At 40.3% G+C, this 18,383-nt stretch overlaps 1 protein-coding gene across 1 annotated transcript in view; it reads left to right on the forward strand.

Annotated features, from left to right (window-relative positions):
* LOC137773138 (adenylate cyclase type 10-like) overlaps nucleotides 1-16,458 on the forward strand; it is a 38,958-nt gene extending 22,500 nt beyond the window's left edge. The window contains exons 19-32 of the mRNA XM_068557591.1: nucleotides 1,836-2,105; nucleotides 2,962-3,291; nucleotides 5,514-5,577; nucleotides 6,763-6,982; nucleotides 7,324-7,449; nucleotides 9,794-9,966; nucleotides 10,520-10,676; nucleotides 12,075-12,279; nucleotides 12,369-12,465; nucleotides 12,922-13,040; nucleotides 13,321-13,438; nucleotides 14,057-14,255; nucleotides 14,776-14,983; nucleotides 15,505-16,458. Coding sequence (XP_068413692.1) covers nucleotides 1,836-2,105; nucleotides 2,962-3,291; nucleotides 5,514-5,577; nucleotides 6,763-6,982; nucleotides 7,324-7,449; nucleotides 9,794-9,966; nucleotides 10,520-10,676; nucleotides 12,075-12,279; nucleotides 12,369-12,465; nucleotides 12,922-13,040; nucleotides 13,321-13,438; nucleotides 14,057-14,255; nucleotides 14,776-14,983; nucleotides 15,505-15,572 — 2,354 coding nt within the window. The 3' untranslated portion in view covers nucleotides 15,573-16,458. The remainder of the gene's footprint in view (nucleotides 1-1,835; nucleotides 2,106-2,961; nucleotides 3,292-5,513; nucleotides 5,578-6,762; nucleotides 6,983-7,323; nucleotides 7,450-9,793; nucleotides 9,967-10,519; nucleotides 10,677-12,074; nucleotides 12,280-12,368; nucleotides 12,466-12,921; nucleotides 13,041-13,320; nucleotides 13,439-14,056; nucleotides 14,256-14,775; nucleotides 14,984-15,504) is intronic.
* The last annotated feature ends 1,925 nt before the right edge of the window (nucleotides 16,459-18,383 follow it).

The following is an 18,383-nucleotide window of genomic DNA, read 5'->3' on the forward strand; positions in this document are numbered from 1 at the left end:
ACAGTATTAGGGACATAGCAGGGGTTTAATAAAAAGAGTGCAAAGTAAGTTTATAATGACTGATGAGATAAAGAATAAAGTCATCAGAATTGGGTAGGCATAATTAGACAGACGGTGTTCTTTTTAGAGCTGAGGAGGGTTTTTTTAATGTTCTGTTCGAATGTTTGGTGGCCAGGGTACTTTATTAAACCTTCTTGAGGAATGTTATGATGGATAAGCATGCCTTCAAGTCAGGCATGGTCTCACTGAGAATATGACACACATGTGAAACAACAGTACAGACACATTGGTAATTAAGAGCCAGGGCTCTGGCATCAGAAAAACCTGGGTACCATTGCTTCCTCCACTTAGTAGCTGTGAAACGTTAGATAAACTTATCTAAGCCTTAGTCTTCTCATCACTCAAATGAGGATAATGATAGCCCCTACCTCATGGGGGTAGTTGAAGATTAAATGAAATAAATCATGGTATATAATAAATAGTCAATGACTGTTAGCTATTATAAGCTGTTCACTCTGGTGGTTTTAGGTCCACCTGGACAGTTCATATTCCTACAACTGTGATAGGCCACACTTGGCGTTGGCTTTACTAACTTAGAAGTGTACAGGTCAGGAAACACAGCACTGTAGCAGAACAGCAGCAAGTGGTTTTCTTCAGTGGGGGTCCTCACAGCAGTACCCACTGCTATTCTCTGGAGCCTCAAGGAATAGCTTACATGTGATGGGATGAGACCATGATGGATGGGTGCTTAGATGCCCCATTTCCCAACAAGGAACTGGTATCTCTTACAATAGTCCTGTGGGCATAGTTTCTAGGCACTGTGACCTGTTACAAGAATTACTACACTCAAGGAACCCCAAAGCTGTGGCTTACCACCAGGTATTTGTAGCTTATTCAGTTTTCCTAGTCCAAATTCAGTTTCCAATCAGGGATCACTCTTTGCATAAGCAGCGTTACCTGGTAACTCAGCTGACATTCTAATTTTATAAGGATCCTAGGAAACAGCTAGAAAGTTAACCCAAGATCAGTATTGTCCACAGGGAAGCAAAAAGGATTTAACTCATAAGCTAAAATGAACAGTTCAGTCAGCAAGGCCTTGGTCTAAATGAAAGGCCAAAGCTACACGGTAAAAGGCCATGTAAGTTATAAAAGTATTTAAGAAGGGGACTGACATGACTATATTTGTACTTTAGGTGTACAGTTCTACCACTAGTTAATGTGTTATTGAGATAAGAATGAGAGGAAATTGGAGATGTTCAAAACAAGGTAGTGTAGTGATCCAGGTGAAAATGACTGCTTATACTAAAATTGTTTAGGAGGAAATATATTCAAGAACATTTAGAAAGAGAATGAGTGGGTGACAAGTTGGTTGTGAGGGAGAGGGTAAAGTTTAGATTTATTCCAAGATTTTGGGCTTGGTGACTTACTGGTTCAATACCAACTGCTTTAATATATGGGTCAGAATATGGAGAGATTTACTAAAATGCTTGGAGTTAAGATCTTTATACTAATTAGAGTTCTGGGACCAGGAAGCCCAGCCTCCATGTTTAGTTGAAAGTAAGAAGAAAATGGATCTGCCAGTAAAAGGTTTTGGTGACCATGAGGAACAATTTCAGTGTTGTGCTGAAAACCTGATTGTTGGTTGAATAATGAATGGGGAATGGAGACAAAAGAGGGCATGGAGATAAGGCTCTTTCAAGAGATTCGGCTGAGTAGAGAACAGATGGACAAAAAAGCAAGCCCTTTTTTTTTTTTTTTTGAATGAACAGGTTATTAACACAGTGTATTCTATGTTTGTAGAAAGCCGGTTCATTGCAGATTTTTTTTTTCTTCAGAAATAGCAGTGAACCAACTGGATCAACTGAGCCCAGGGGAACAGTTGCTGGTTAAGTGTGCTGCAGTCATTGGTCACTCCTTCCACATAGATCTGCTGCAGCACCTCCTGCCTGGCTGGGGTAAAAATAAACTACTTCAGGTACTGAGGGCTCTTGTGGATATAAATGTGCTCCGCTGGTGCAGCAAGAGCCAAGACCTTCCTGCTGAGCCAATATTAATGCCTTCCTCTATCGAGATTATTGAACAAACCAAAGAGGAGAGAAAGTCAGGTGAGGAAGAGCTGCTCCCTTGTTCTCAGGACTGAATAGAGAGCTTTGGGTGAGGGTATCTGTGTTCAGAAAGAATATCAATATCATATATCATGGGCCTCAGTCTCTTAAAGCTTATGTCTAAGAGATTGGGGAAATTAATTATTTTAATCATGGAAGAGCCATGGTTATAGTGAATGAATAGCCTGTATTTTTCAGAATTGTCTTAATTTCAAGAATTCCAGCTCCATGTTAACCGCATGTGTTAAGTATTTGTATTTTGATTTTTGGTTCAGAAAATATTGCCATAGTCTTTTATTGGCTTCTTGGGATAAATAATAAGAAAATAAGATAAACTGTTTCTAATTTTAGAAATTCACAAGGACGTTAAACACATGTGATATTGAAACAGATATGAACAAAGCAAGATATAAATTAAATAGCTGCAATCTCATATTCTCCACAAAAAAGAATAAAATTGTGACATAGGCTACCCAAAGCATATATAATCCACAAACAATTTCCCTTTGACTTTGAAATATGTTTGGACCATATATTTGAGCAGAGCCTTCCTGATTATTTGATGTTTATAATAATTTGTAGTAAAAAAGCTCAATTTAGGAGGAAAAACTAAGAAATCTATCCCATGTAGTTCTCTACCACTAATCATTTCTTCCCTGTTGTACTTTATACTAGATATGGTCAATATCACTCTCAGATTGGTATAAAATTCTTTATACAAAGGAAGCCATTATACCAAATAGGAATTATAAATGAAATTTTCTTATACACTAGCAGCATGTGCTTGGGAGTTTGCTACCTGGTAGCATAAAAGAACCTTAAGGGAGACTCTCATTTAGATTTTCCTATATTTCAGATGCTGGCTCTCCTCTCAGGCTACAAGAGGAACTATCCCTACCTCAAACCGAGGTGCTAGAATTTGGAGTGCCTCTGTTGCAGGAAGCGGCTTGGGAGCTGTGGCCCAAGGCACAACAGACAGCCCTACACCTTGAATGTGCCTGGTTTCTTCGAGATTTGGCCTGCCGCTGTGGGAGCTGTCACGGGGGGGATTTTGTCCCCTTCCACCGTTTTGCCATCTGTTCTACTAAGAGCTCCAGTGGGACCTCCCGATTCTGTAGCTACAAAGATACTGGCTCGATACTAACACAAGTGATCACAGACAAATTGCAGCTGCCTTCTCCCCAAGGTAAATCTAGGGGGCAGAAAGAGGACACGTGGGCAGCACTACTCTTTATTCGTGTACTTGGAGCTCTTTATTCAAAAGGTGAAATCAGATTAAAAGAGAAAAATAGGTGGAGAGAGCCATTTCTCACTGAAGTACCAGAAATAAGAAAAGTGTGATCTCAGAGTTAAAAGGAACTTTAGAGATTATTCTTGGTTTGGTTGGCAATCTTGGGCAAGTTACATAACCTCAGTTAATTGAGGAAAATAACAATACACACTTCATAGTGTTGTTGTGAGGATTAAATGAGTTAAAATATATAATGTGCTTTGAATAGTGCCAGGCACATGGTTAGTGCTCAATACATTTTAGTTATTGTTTTTATTATTATAATTATTCAGCTCAGTAATTATTCAGCTCAGTACACATATATGGAGCCCTTATGTGTATCAGATGCTGCAGTTAGGTGTTAATAATACAAAATGAAATTATCAGTTTTTGGGGGGGTGATACAGACATATAAATAGAGAATTCCAATATGGCATGATAAAGATGATGAAAACGGACTACATAGGAGTTGGGGTACCTAGAGAAGGGGCCATTAGCCCAGCCTGAGAAATGAGTAAGATAAGACTCTCCCTTGAGTGAGATTTGAGGGATAAGTAGGAGTTAGCTACTTAAAGAAGCTTGGATTAGTGGATAGATGTTCCCCAAAGCCTATAGCCCTCTACCACATCCCAGATAAGAGTTCACCCTTGGGAATTCCCTGTGGTCCAGTGCTTAGGACTCCATGATTTCACTGCTGAGGGCCAAGAGTTCACCCTCTTTGTTTTACCATCTTCAGTTAGCTTACCTTGTAGGACATCCCATTTCATTCTCAGTAGCTGTTAGAAAGCTTCTTTCATCAAGGTGAACTCTACCTTCCTGCAGCTTTTTCACTCATTTTTCAGAGTTGTGCCTTCATTCATATTTGAAGACAGCTGTCAAGACCCAGGCAAATCTTCTCTTTTTCTACTTTGATAAAAGAGAAGTTGGTGTTGGTGTTGGCAGGGGAGAGGGATATGGGAGAGATGGTGAATCGGTGGTAGTAAAAGACTAAAATGAAGATGTTGATCTATGATCGTACCTCTTCTGGCCATAACATTCTTATGACTCTATGAAGGTGGACCAGTAACTTGGAGAAATTGGTCACTGGCTGATGAGCTCTACAGTCATTTGCACTTTTGTAATTTCTGAGGGGAAAGAGGAAAGTAGTAAATGTCCTGGTTGGTATTATGAAGAAATCACACTATCATTCATATTTCCTATATGGCCTTTTGTTTTTGAGAGGTCACTGTCAGCTGTAGATTCGACAGCCTGGTCAGTCCAGCTGCGAGAGAGGCCCAAGACCTTTCCAGCACAGCCGGACCCTGAGGAGGCTTCTCAGACCCAGGGCCGTTGTGCATGACCATGCAGAACAGAGGGTGCTGTTCACATGGGCTATGATATGGTGATGCCCCGACAATTGTGCATTGCAGTAGTGCTGCCAAATTCCAGTTTCCTTAATTACCTTAGCCTTACTTTACCTTACCTTAGGTGACAGCATTAAATAATCAGAGAGCCAGTCCTTTTACTTAACGCAAGTCCTCCCTATAATTATTCTTTTAGACTCCTTTTCAATCCCACCACCTGTGCTCCTGAGCCCAAATAGGTAACATCCCCACATCATTCCCAGTCTTTGCTTTTTGGTCAGAAGACAGCTGCAGAGGAAAAGGCAAATCTAGAGGATAAAGGTTATTTAAGGCCACCCAGGTAAAGCTGAAAACCTCTGCTGGTCATTGTGACTCTGGTGGGATGTGTGCCCTCATGATTTTCTTCACTAGGTCTTAGGATCTGTGGTTTGCTCCCATCTAGTCGTAAATCTGATCTAGATATATTCTTGGATTTCTACTATTAGAATTAGTCATCAAACCAGATGGACACATTCTTTATTCACTTCTTTTGCAAACAGAATTAGGAATTGGTTTGGGAAGTTTGAGAATGAAAGGAGTTACTATTTGAATCACAAATAGTTGCATTTAAGGAAAAATTTAGCACCCTAATCTTGTGTGTAAGGCTAATTTTAAACCTAAACTTATCATTTTTATAATGGGGGAGGCAATTAGGTCCTGAACTAAGCTGCAGTGGAAAGGTAGTCAGGAATTTTAAATATTCTCAGTTAATACAAATATGGGCAATTAAAGATAATCATCTCTTTCCCCCTACAGACAGTTTTCAGTTCCAGACAAAATCACCCAGAAGTCAGGAGGCCTTCACAAGGGAACACTGCAGGTAGATGGAGATGCTGAGAGTGGGCGTGGAGGAGACCAGGAAGTGAGACACAGATAACCATTAAACTAGGGCACTCACCTTACCTGCAGACAAGGAAGGCATCTGACCACCCAGGAGTAGTGACTCTTGTACTCAGCCCAAAATTCAAGTTAACAGAGAATCAGAAAGGCAATTTTTGATTGTTTGTAGGGAAATTACTTTTTAGTGATTAAGAAAAACTTTATTTAATAGCTCTCAAATGTATTGTACATGTAGCAGATTTTTTTCAGCTATAAATTTGCCTTCTCAATTACTTTTGAGCCCAGATGATATTAAAATGATTTTACATTTCATAACCATGTACCTCCTGGCTTTCCAATGCCTGTCTTATCAATTTTACATGTTCCTACCTTGAATTCACCAGCCACTCTCGAGTTTCCTATTATATTTATCCAACCTGATTTCCTTCAGTTTTCAAACAAAAATCTATATTCTACATGAATCACCCCCACACTTATTGTGTCTCTGCTCACACAGTTCTGCTTTTTAAAAATACTCAGTGACATCCACATCCTTCCACTTAACAGAATGTTCACCATCCTTCAAAGCCCTCCTCAGTTCCCACTTTTTTCGATCATTCTATCTCAGAAAGATCAGACCTCTTTTGGACTCGTGGTGCCTGTAGAAAGTGCATTGGACTAGTAGTCAGAAAGGTGAACTCTAGTTTTGGTTCTACTCAGCTGTGAGGTCATACATAAGTCACTTAACCTCTCTGAGCTTCAATTTCCTCATCTGTAAAAGGGAGGTAATTTTTGCCTACCTGAATGGCAGGGTTACTGTAGGATAAGGTGGTGGTGTTGTATAAAATAATATTCAAATATGCCATGATGGAGTTCAAATGTGCTAATAGATAAAGGTATTATTACTTACTGCTTTGTATCATTTTTATGTTTTCATGTAACAGTGTTAGTTTACTCTTCAGGTGTGGTCGTTTCCTTTAGTTTGTGAGGTACTTTGGCTTTGCCATTATAGACCAGGTCCCTGACTTTCAAAACCTTATGGAGCGATGGAGGAGAAAGATAGACATAGAATTAATGAATTATAAAGGAAAGCTTCCTGGACAAAGTGACTTTGAGACCTGGTAATGCCTCAGCAAGAGCGGCTACTGTGTGGCCACTCTCAGCTCTTCATCTTCTCTCCACAAAGAACAGAGGAGGAGTTCCTGGATCAAGTGAACAGGAAACTGGCTCAGACCAGCCCCGAGAAAGACATGTTGACCACGAAGCCCTGCCACTGTAAGGAAGTCCTGAAGTTAGTGCTGTCACCTCTCACCCAGCACTGCCTGGTCATTGGAGAAACCACTTGTGCGTTTTATTACCTGCTGGAGGCTGCCGCTGCCTCCTTGGACCTGTCAGATAATTACATGGTGAGCAAGCTCTGCTCTCTGCCCCTGAGCTGAGCCCTATGACTAGGGGAATTTGATAGAGATTTCTTACCATCCAGTAACTTGCAATGAAAAGTGGAGGAAAGTGGGAGAGAGAAAGGAGCTGTAATGGGTCTAGGAGAAAATATGAAGTGGGAGTGAAGGAGCACCATGTGCTGCCAGCCCTGCCCCAACTCCTGCACACACAGTCCAGCTCCCCATTTCTAACTAAATCCTGCCCCAGTTCAAATTCATCATAACCTTGATCTAGCCCTCGCCCCAGTCACATGCTTAGCAACATCCAAATCCTAATCCAGTTTCTCCATCCCTTGTCTTGTTTGGAGGCCTTCTTTTATTTGAGGAAGGCAAGCAGCCTTCTGGGCCAACCCTCAGCATTCTCGTTTTTTAAAAAGCACAAGGTGAAGATCTCTCAGTTTGAGGAGGCCACTTTCTGCTGTCTTCGGTCAGAGGTGAGGGCAGGGGGTAACCTTGAAGTTTGGGTTGTTTCTCCTTGAGGAATATCCTGTTATTGCCTTTAAAATCTCTTTTTTTGTGTGCAATTATAAATGTGATTCAAATTCAAAGCAGAAATACATGTAGAAAGTCAAAGAGCGCTTACTAATCCCATGTCACCCCCAGCATAGTTAATAATTGGTGTGAATTCCACCAGCTATACACACATAGTCATATCATTATTGTTTTCCATTATTTTTAAAATAGAATCATAATTCTACATTGTCTTTTTTCTGCATCTGGCTTTTATTCTTAAAAATACAGACTGAACATATTTGCATATTGGCATACATCCAATCATAGTTACAGGTGCCAAGTACTACATTATATCCATATATCACATTTACTTAACCATTCCATTCTTCATGTACATTTAGGTTGTCTCTAATTTGGGGTTATTATAAACATTTCTACAGTGACTATTTTTGTAAATATCTCTTTATTCCCTTGTGAGAGTGTTTCTGTAAGAGAAATTTCCAGAGGTGGAAATGCTAAGGCAGACAATATGAATGATTTTACAATTAATAAATATAATGCCAAATTGTCCACTACAGTATTATATGAATTCGAGTTTTTCTCACTTCTTCACATCCTTACCAACATCAGATATTATAAGTCTTCTTTAAATGTTTATTGGTCATTTATTTCTGTGAATTGCCTGTCATGTCCTTTGCTCACTGGAGTGTATATAAACTAATTCAGGGGGATGCAGGGGTGAACAAAATGAGTGAAGGTAAGTCAAAAGGTGTAAATTCTGGGGATGTGATATACAGCATGTGACAGTAGTTAACAATACTGTATTGTATATTTGAAAGTTACTAAGAGAGTAGACCTTAAAAGTTCTCGTCATAAGAAAAAAAGTTGTAACTATATGTGGTGATGGATGTTAATCAAACTTACTGTAGTGATCATTTTCCAGTATATACATATATTGAATCATTATGTTATACACCTAAAACTAATACAATGTTGTATGTCAGTTATCTCTCAATTAAAAAAATCATCACATTGTACACCTTAAAGTTACACAGTGTTATATGTCAAATATATCTCAATAAAGCTAGAAGGAAAAAAAGAACATACATTTCAAAGTCTCTCCCCGCAACCCTACCACTGAGCCACTGTGTCCTCTCTTTATGTATTCTACCAGAGGGGCTCAGCATACATAAATGTATATAATCTTTCCCCTTCCTTTGTTATATACAAATAGGAGCTCTCTATACTCCATTCCACATCTTGTTTTAAAAATAAATAAATAAATATACCTTGTAGATCACTGTATATCATTTATAACAAATTTCCCCAGGGAATGAGATTTGTATATCAAATAGAAACTCTGGGGAAAGCATGCCATGAGACATTCCATTTTCAAAGGACAAATAGGGGTAAACTTACTTATTCTGTATGAATAACTCATAACAGCAACTTCCCCCAGCCTCATTACTGTTAAATCCAACAGAACAAAATGTGTTGGAATGATTATTTATCAGTTTATAAATGATGACTTCATAAAACCATGGGGGATGTTTTGTTAGAGAGCCGAGCTTTAAAATAAAATAAATAAATAAATAAATAAAAACTTGTTTCAATGTGAACCTTAAGATAACCTTGGTTAGGAGAGTAAACCTAATGTGTATAATGCCGTTGAACACCAAAGGGAATGTTAAGAGTTGTCCAAGGTATTGCATTATTTGTGTTTCAACCAAAAGGTCTTTGGAGCAAAGTTAAATAATTATTTCTTTCCCTTTATAAGAAAGAATTATTGTGCAGTCTTCCTAAGATTGTTCAGAAATTACCATAGACTTTATCATTTTCTTGGAGGATTTAGCCACAGAACATGCAGGTATATGATAACCTCAAGGTAGTTCCTCAGATCCTACCCTCAAATGCACTATGGTGGTACAACTTGTTTATGAAGAGGGATACGGGATTTGGTGATATCTCAGATGCTTTCCATGGCATCTGAAGCATCTCAGTCTCTGCCCAAATGATAATCCCATCTGAGTCTAGGAGCATCACTTTCTAAATCATAGCCTTCCTCTACTACTCACTCACAAATGTGTGGGAGATGAGAAAGGAGAGTGCTTTCTCTGTAATTCTGTTTTCTCACTCCTTTGCTTGGCTCGTGGCCCTACTGGTGCCTGGTAGCGTGGCCAGGCTCTGCTCCAACTCAGCTCACTCTAGCACCTCAAGGGCCCCAAGTACACATTCCAAAATAAAAGCCAGTGTGTTACATCTAGAACCTTGTCCTTAATATTCTTCCCACATTTACATTACTGTTTCTCATTTTACCGTCTCCAGGTCTGTTTCAACATGGGACAGATCACCTTGGCCAAAAAATTGGCTAGGCAAGCCCTTCGTCTGCTGAAAAGGAATTTCCCTTGGACCTGGTTTGGTGTCATTTTCCAAACATTCCTAGAGAAATGCTGGCGTTCCTGTTCCCTGAGCCAACCCCCAGACAATCCTAGTGAGAAGTGAGAAGCCTAGCCAACTTGTCCTGTTTCCATTTAGGGCCACAGAGAACTAAACTACGACCCAGCCTGGAGTTTTGCCTATTTGACTATAAAGACTGCTCTTTTTACAGCCAATTCATTGTAGCTGAATGAGGACTTCTTTTGTTTTTGGAGTATGGTATTATCCTGTGTCTTTCAAATAAAGATACATATATGTGTATTGTGTGTACACATACACATATATGGCAACTTAATATCAATATTATTTCTCTGATATATATACACATAATACTAAATTGCTACCTGGTTATTGAGCTATAATAATTTATAGGAAATGTATTCAACCAAAAGAGCAATTCAAAGAATGAAACCTTTTTTAAAAAACCTCTTTGAAAACTTTTTCTCTGGTCGAGAGGGATGAATTTAAAAGGCATATTGGGTTAGAAGTAGTGGGATCCCAGGAACCTTTCTGAGTCTGAAAGTCTGGGTGAGTAGACTCAGATTTCTTGTGGGGAAGGATAGCGGACACTGGTGAAGAATAAGGGCACACTAACCACCCTTTGTTTCACACCAGTAAGAAGAAGCTGGCAATCCTGCAGCAGCAGGTGCAGTGCCTCTCCCTGCTCTGGCAGCTCTACAACCTGGAGGCCACAGCCAGCAGCCGCAGGTTTGCCTACCTGGCCACTCTTATGCAGGAGAATTCAGCCAAGGAGTCTGCCAGTGAAGCCCAGGTAAGCCAGCCCTTGGTTTACCTCTGTCCTCACGCAGAAACCTAAAATGCTAGGGGGAGAGACTCTGCCAAGTCCCTGGTTAAGTGTGGTTCCACCATAACCCAGACTTAGCGGGACACCACTGATTTGGGTTTGAGCAGGGTTTTCAATTTGCAGTTTATAGATGGGCTTCCAGGTACGAAGCTATCTGTGAACTCTCTGAAATGAATGTTGATTTGTGTGTGTGTTCAAAAGAGCATTTGGGGAGTGATAGGAAGTAGGGAAGGGATCATAGCTTTCATCAGATTCTCAAAGAAGCCAGTGGTCTAAAAAAAGGATCAGAATTGCTGACTTAGGAAAAAAGAAGAAAGAGAAATATGTCTTCCTAATTTTAGTGTCCATCTGTCTATATCTCTCTTTTATCCATTTGTTCAACAAATATTTGACGAACACCTATTCTGTGCCAGGCACTGATCTTGGTTCCAGGGAAACAGATAAGTGAAATATGTCGTATGTTAGGTGATAATAAATACAATGAAGAAAAATTACGTGAAGACCAGAGGACATGGAGTTCTGGGAACTGGCTGCAGGGTGAGGGGTGGGGATGCAATTTTAATAAGATGGTAGGGAAAGCCTTACTGAGCAGGTGGCATGTGGGCAACTATCTGAAGGAGATGAGAAAGTAAGCCACATGGCTATCTGGGAGAAGGGTGGAGAGGAAGAGGGCATAGCGAATGCACAAGGCACGCCCTCTGTGTTTGAGGAACGGTGAGGAGGGCAGTGTGACTAGAGGGGAGGGAGGAGAGGTGGAAGAGCCAGGAGATGAGTCAGTCTAGGGAGGGGGATGGGAGATGGTGCAGGCCTTGTAGGCCACTGTAGGGGTTCTGGCTTTTACTCTAAAGAAGGTGGGAAGCTGTTAGTGGTTTCTTAGAAGTGGAGTGACCAAGTCTGCTTATATTTTAATAAGATTATTCTATTGGAAACCTAACGAACACGGTGTTTCAAGAGTGTCATCAATGATGTCAAATGTGCATGCAACTGATAACAGAGACCTAGGCAGCAGTTCTGAAGAGTTCTAAGGGGCAAGAATCAGAGGACTTAATTAGGGAAAACATAGAAGAGGTGCAGTTTGGCCAGCGTTTTGAAGGGGAAAGTCTTGGATTGGGGAGAAATAAGAGGCGCAGATGGAGAAAGTGGTTTGTTTCAAGAACAGGCAGTGAGAATGATCAAATTAGAAGTGTAGGGGTGAGAAGGAGTGTGTTTTCATAGCTGGAGTTGAGGTGAGTGGTGGGGCCCCCAGGAGTGCTGACTGAGTGAGCAGCAAAGCACGCAGGGGGCTCTTATGCAGGAAAGGGACGAGATGGAGATGCAGCCTGACTGTACAGTCAGAATATTTACCCCATGTTTGTTGCCCTGCAGGTTGTCTCTACCTACGTGGCCCTCTCCCAGTTCTCCCAGAACATGGGTGACAAGGAGAAGTGGCTGCATTGTGAGCAGATGGCCATTCAGAAGAACAGCCTATGTTGGTTCTCCAGGGAGGGATTGTTGGCCACAGCCCAGCTCATGCAGGCCTTGGCCTACACCAAGCTCTGCCTCGGCCATCTTGACTTCTCCATCAGGCTGGGTAATGGGGCCTGACGCTGGTGGGCCTAGGGCTTTTAGAGAGGCCAGGTTCACCTCTAGACCTCACATGATGCTCTTTAACCTCCTTAGGTTTTCAAGCTCGTGAGATATGCAGACACCTCAAGAAACCAGCTCTAGAGAATCTGGTTCTCTCAGTTCTCTTCAGATCTGCATTTCTGAAGAAAAAGTATTAAGATCATTTTCTGTCCTTTGTATTTGTTGCCTTAGAAGGGAGGGTATGATCTTCCAGAGAAGCTTAGAGTGGAGAGGGAGAAACTGTTCCCTCTCCACAGCCAGGACTGTCTCTTCTCTAGTCACTCCAGGAAGCATTGTCTTAAGTTTGAGGGGTCAGGAGTAGAAATGCAGAGTCTGAGCTACCAGATATTCCTTTTTTCCCCCATTTTTCTGCAGGGAGGTAGGTAATTGATCAAGACCCTGGAAATTGTCTCAGAGTCATTTTCCCACTTCTGTTGCCTTAGAGACAGGTCTGATCCCAGGCACAGATGCTCTCTATATAAATAGAGTTATGGAGAGGAGATTTAGGGGAGGGATATTAGGCTGCTTTGAAGGTGTAAGATTCCCTCCTCTCCTATACTGTCCTCCCCATTCTCTAGCTGGTCCCAGTGGCTCTGTTTCTCGGCAGATTTGATCTGTGTGTCCATGTGCTGGAGAGTCAGTGGGCGCTCATTGCCCAGGGTCATGATGTCCTTGGCCTGGCCTGCTTCTATTCTGCTTGCTTAGATCTGCTGCTCTATGGAAAAGGTAAATTTGTGCTGGGCTCTGCTGTACTCCTGAGGGATTGAGACCTCAGGTGGGGTCCTGGGTTTGGAACATAGGCAGTCATGAGCCTGTCCCTCAGGCATGGCCTCTGCTCCTGGCTTCTGGTTCCTTAAGGTCTAGGAACCACGTTGTGATTCAGGGATGTCTGCCTTTCAGGGATGTCTGCCTTTCAGGTGCTGTCTCCTCCCCTGTACCACACACCTTCTATACCACTTCCTACATGGACAACTTATACTAACTTGGTTACTTTCTCTGTCCACAGGATGGCTGTGTCGGCCCTTTGGGGAATGTCTGCATTTCATTCAACATTACGAGCACAGCTGCATTCTAAATTCTCAGAGCAATGTCATGCTGGGGGTCCACTCCTCTCTGGCCATGTGGTAATGTGGGGTACCAACGTGTTACTCAGGGCTGTGGGAAAGGGTAGAAATTTGAAGACACCATGAACTCATTTAAACTATTGCCTTTTGCCCTCCCAGGCAGGACTGTTCCACATCTCCAACCCACTTCTTTGTTTTTGGGGTTTTTTTAAATAAATTTATTTATTTTATTTATTTATTTTTGGCTGTGTTGGGTCTTCGTTGCTGCGCGCGGGCTTTCTCTAGTTGCAGCGAGTGGGGGCTACTCTTCATTACAGTGTGTGGGCTTCTCATTGCGGCGGCTTCTCTCATCCAACCCACTTCTAAAAACCATTCACCTCCCATTTACCCCCCATCTTATTTGTAGGGTTCTTCTTGTCCCTTAACAGGTTTGGGCTTATAGATTAAGGGTTTGGTTTAGAGTTATATTTAAGTGCAAGATAACCCATGGCAAGGCTGAATATCATTGGTTTCCTTTTAAGTCTCCTTACATGTGAGTTAGTAGCCTTGGCCACTTACCAGAATCACAATTCTGACTGTCCAGGAGATCTTAGAGCCTTAAAAAATTGACAGTTCTATGAAAGAGCCATGGTTGGTAAGCAGGGGAGAGAGCTGAGAGCTGTGATTCTTCCCTTTCAGGTTTGCCCAGGACTCACAGTGGAAGCTATTTGAGCACCACTTCTCCAAGGCTCGCCAGTTGGTGAAAAGAACCAATGCCTCACTATTTGGTTCACATGGCTTTGTCCGATTCCTAGAGTGCCACGTGCTAATGTTACAGAAGATGCCAGAGGGTGTCTTCGCGCATACTCCCTCAGAGACTCCCCGCCAAACCCTCAAGGTACCTGTCTCCGTTACCCTTCAACTAACACCTAAGTTATGGTACTCTTTCTGCCACCTGCATCTCTCCCTTACTCTTCTCCTTGCTGCCTCTGTCTCTTTTTCCCCCTTGAACCCTTTTTTTACTCCACCTAGAAAGTCTTTCCACCTACCTCATGTATCCTCCCAGATATTCTTGCATGGTCAGGACTGGATTCCTTAACTTTCTGGATTTGCACAGCTACTACCCAGTACCATTAAAATGTTAACACTTAGCCCTTCTCAATGGACCACTGTGGCTCAGTCTATAGTTTGACACATCTCCCTGCATCCCTGCCTTCTGAGTCTAAAACATTCCAGTTCCTCTGTATCTCAAAACAGACTTTCTGGGCCTACTTTACCATCTGGGCGTACTTTACTCCTTTCTGTTACCCCAGCCCTGAGTGAGTATGCTGAGTGGGGACTGCTGTAAGTTCTGATGGAGTGGAGTGGAGGAAAGAAGGTACTAATCCCTGAGCTAATAGACCTTCGCTTCCTTTCAGTACTTTAAGGAGTTCTTCTCTCGATGTGTGACCTGCCCTGTCTATCACCAGTGGGCCTCTGAGCTTAAAGCCTCTGTAATGAGATATGGAAAGAGAGAGTCCATGTCCTTGACTAACATCATCAGACCTTTTGACACCTGCTTGACCAGGATTTGGATAGAGGGAGAATTCCTGGAGGAAAATAACTCCTTTGAAGGAAATTTGCAGAGTAAGCATTCCTTCCTGGAACCCTTGTCTGAGAGACATAAAGAACAGTCTCAGATTCTTACTCACAAGCAGTCAAAGACTGTACCTCCAAATAAGAAGGGACATACAGATATTAGGATTAGTCCTTGTTCCAGAGGTAATTGTCCTTCTCTCACAGTGCCGGACCCAGCCTAGACAGAGACCCCTTATATTGTTCAACAGTGTAAGAGCCTCTCTTGGCCCTTTGTTTCAGCATCTATAACCCTTAGGCATAGGAAGTTCCTCCTTGGTCCCAGCTTAAACAAATAGATTGTTCCCTTGGAGTAGCTGGATGGTCACTAAGGGAGAAAGAAGGCCTTAGAAACCACAATGTAATGTCTGTGAAGGTAAATGATAAGATATGGGCAAGTAAAAGAGAGGAAAGAATATAGTTTCTTGCTTTAGGGCCCAGCAAATCTCCTCCTATTCCAGGCCATGAGTTAAATTTGTAATTGCTAAGGAAATTCCTTGTGTTTGTATTACTCTTTATGTTCCTATTTTCAGGATTTGTCAGAGTGGCTGATGTCAAGGAGAATAAAGATGAAGAAGAAATTCAAGAATGTATATGTTAAAACAAAAATCATCTGAAGGGACCATGATTCTTTTATTACATGTAATACAAAGATAGGCCCCCAAGTCTCCTTTTTAAGATACTGTATAGTATACATATTAAATATGCTAGCCTTTATCTATATCTTTGTCAAAATAAAAGCCTGTGTTTCTAAAGCATGAAACTTAGATCTTTCTTAACTCTTAACAGTCATGAATGCAACTATGGCAGAAATTAGAATCAGAGCTAGACCGGAGGCCAGGGAGGCTTTGAGATGAACTGATTCCATCTTATATAATAAGGTGAGATCCATTAACATAATCTTTTCAAGGTTCTTCCATGTTGTAGAATTCCTCTTTGTGGCTGAATAACATTCCTTTTTATGGATATGCCACATTTTGTTTATCCATTTATGAGCTAATGGATATTTGGGTTGTTTCCACTTTTTGGTTGTTATGAATAATGCTACGATAAACATTTGTGTACAGGTTTTTGTATGAACATATGTTTTTAGTTCTCTTCAGTGTATACCTAGGAATGGAATTGTTGGGTCATACAGAAACTCTCTGTTTAGCTCTTTAAGGAACTGTCAAATTGTTCTCCAAAGTTGCTGTACCATTTACATTCCCACCAGCAATGTGTAAGGATTCCAGTTTTTCACATCTTCACAAACAATTGTTATTATTCGTTTTTTTGATTATAGCCATTCTAGTGATTGTGAAGTGGTATCTCATTGTGGTGTTGATTTGCATTTCCTTAATGACTAATGATGTTGATCATTTTTTTATGAGCTTATTGGCCACTTGTATATCTTCTTGGAGAAATGTCTATTCAAATCCTCTGTCCATTTGTTGTTGGAATATTTGCCTTTTTGTTGAGCTTGAAGAGTTTCTTATATATTCCGGATACTAGACCCTTATCAGATTTGATTTACAAATATTTTCTCTCATTCTGTAAATTGTCTTTTCACATTCATGATGGTACTGTTTTGCAGCACAAAAGTGTTTTGTTTTGATGAAGTCCAGTTTATCTGTTTTGTTTTTGTTTTTTGGTTGCTTGTGCTTTGGTATCATATCTTAGAAACCATTGCCAATCTTTGGCCACAAAGATTTTTTTTCTCTGTTCTCTTCTAAGAGTTTTATAGTTTTAGCTTTTATTTAGGTCTTTGATTATTTTGAGTTAATTTTTGCATATAATGAATGGTAAGTTTCCAAATTCATTCTTTTGCATGTGGATATACACTTTCTCAGCACCACTTATTGAAAAGACTATTCTTTCCCCCATTTAAATGACTGAACACTCTTGTTGATGTATGGTTTTATTAGATGTATGGGTTTATTTCTGAACTCTCAATTTTATTCCGTTGGCCTATGTGTCTATCCTTATGCCAGTACACACAGTCCTGATTATTGCAGCTTTGTAGTAAGTTTTAAAATCAGGAGGTGTGAGTCTTCCAACTTTATTATTCATTTTCAAGATTGTTTTGGCTATTCTGGGTCCCTTGCATTTCCATATGACTTTTAGATCAGCTTGTCATCTTCCACAGTTTCCACAAAAAAGGAGAGCTGTAATTTTGATAGAGATTATGTTGAATCTATAAATCAATTTGCAGAGAATTGCTGTCTTAGCAATATTAAGTTTTCTGATCCATGAAAGTGGCATATCTTTTCCATATATATAGGTCTTCTTTAATTTCTTTCAGTGATGTTTTGTAGTTTTTAATGCACAAGTCCTACACCTCTTTTGTTAAGTCTATACCTAAATAATTTTATTATTCTTGGTACTATTATAAATGGAATTGTTTTCCTAATTTCATTTTGGGTTGTTCATTGCTAAGGTATAGAAATAAAACTGATTTTTGCATATTGGTTTTGTATCCTGAAACTTTGCTGAATTCATTTGTTAGCTCTAAGTTTTTTTGGTTTGGGTGCACTCCTTAGCATTTTCTATATACAAGATCATGTTATCTGCGAATAGAAATAATGTTACTTCTTCCTTTCCAATCTGGATGCCTTTTATTTCTTTTTCTTGCCTAATTGCACTTGCTAGATACTACAGTACAATGTTGAATAAAAGTGACAAGAGTGGACATGCTTGTCTTGTTCTCAACTGTAGGGGAAAAGTTTTTAGTTTTTTACCTTTAAGTATGATGTTAGCTGTGAATTTTTTATAGATGCTCTTTATCAGGTTCACGAAATCCCATACTATTCCTAGTTTGTTGAGTGTTTTTATCATGATAGAGTGTTGGGTTTTGTCAAATGCTTTTTCCGTCACCCGTTGGAAGTGATCATGTGGTTTGGGGTTTTTTTTCTATTAATATGGTGTATCATATTGATTTTCAAATGTAGAACCAACCTTGCATTCCTAGAATAAATCTCGCTTTGTCATGGTGTATAATCCTTTCTATTTGTTCCTAGGTCCTATTCGCTAGTGTTTTGTTGAAGATTTTTGCATCTACATTCATAAGGAATGTTGATCTGTAGTTTTCTTGTGATCTCTTTGTCTGGTTTTTGTATCAAAGTAAAACTAGCCTCATAGAATGAGTTGGGAGGTATTCCTTCCTCTTCTGTTTTTTGGAAGAGTTTGTGAAGGATTGGTTTTTAAAATTCTTTCAGTGTTTGGTAGAACTCACCAGTGAAGCCATCTGGGCATGGGCTTCTCTTTTGGGAAGTTATTTGATTACTAATTAAACCTCTTTACTTGGTATACGTCTATTCAGATTTTCTATTTCTTCCTAAGTCAGTGTCAGTAGTTTGTGTCTTTCTAGGAATTTGTCCATTTCATCTAAGTTACCTAATTTGTTGGTATACAGTTGTTCATAATATTTCTTATA

Source organism: Eschrichtius robustus, chromosome 12 (genome assembly GCF_028021215.1).
Source record: "Eschrichtius robustus isolate mEscRob2 chromosome 12, mEscRob2.pri, whole genome shotgun sequence".
NCBI lineage: Eukaryota > Metazoa > Chordata > Mammalia > Artiodactyla > Eschrichtiidae > Eschrichtius > Eschrichtius robustus.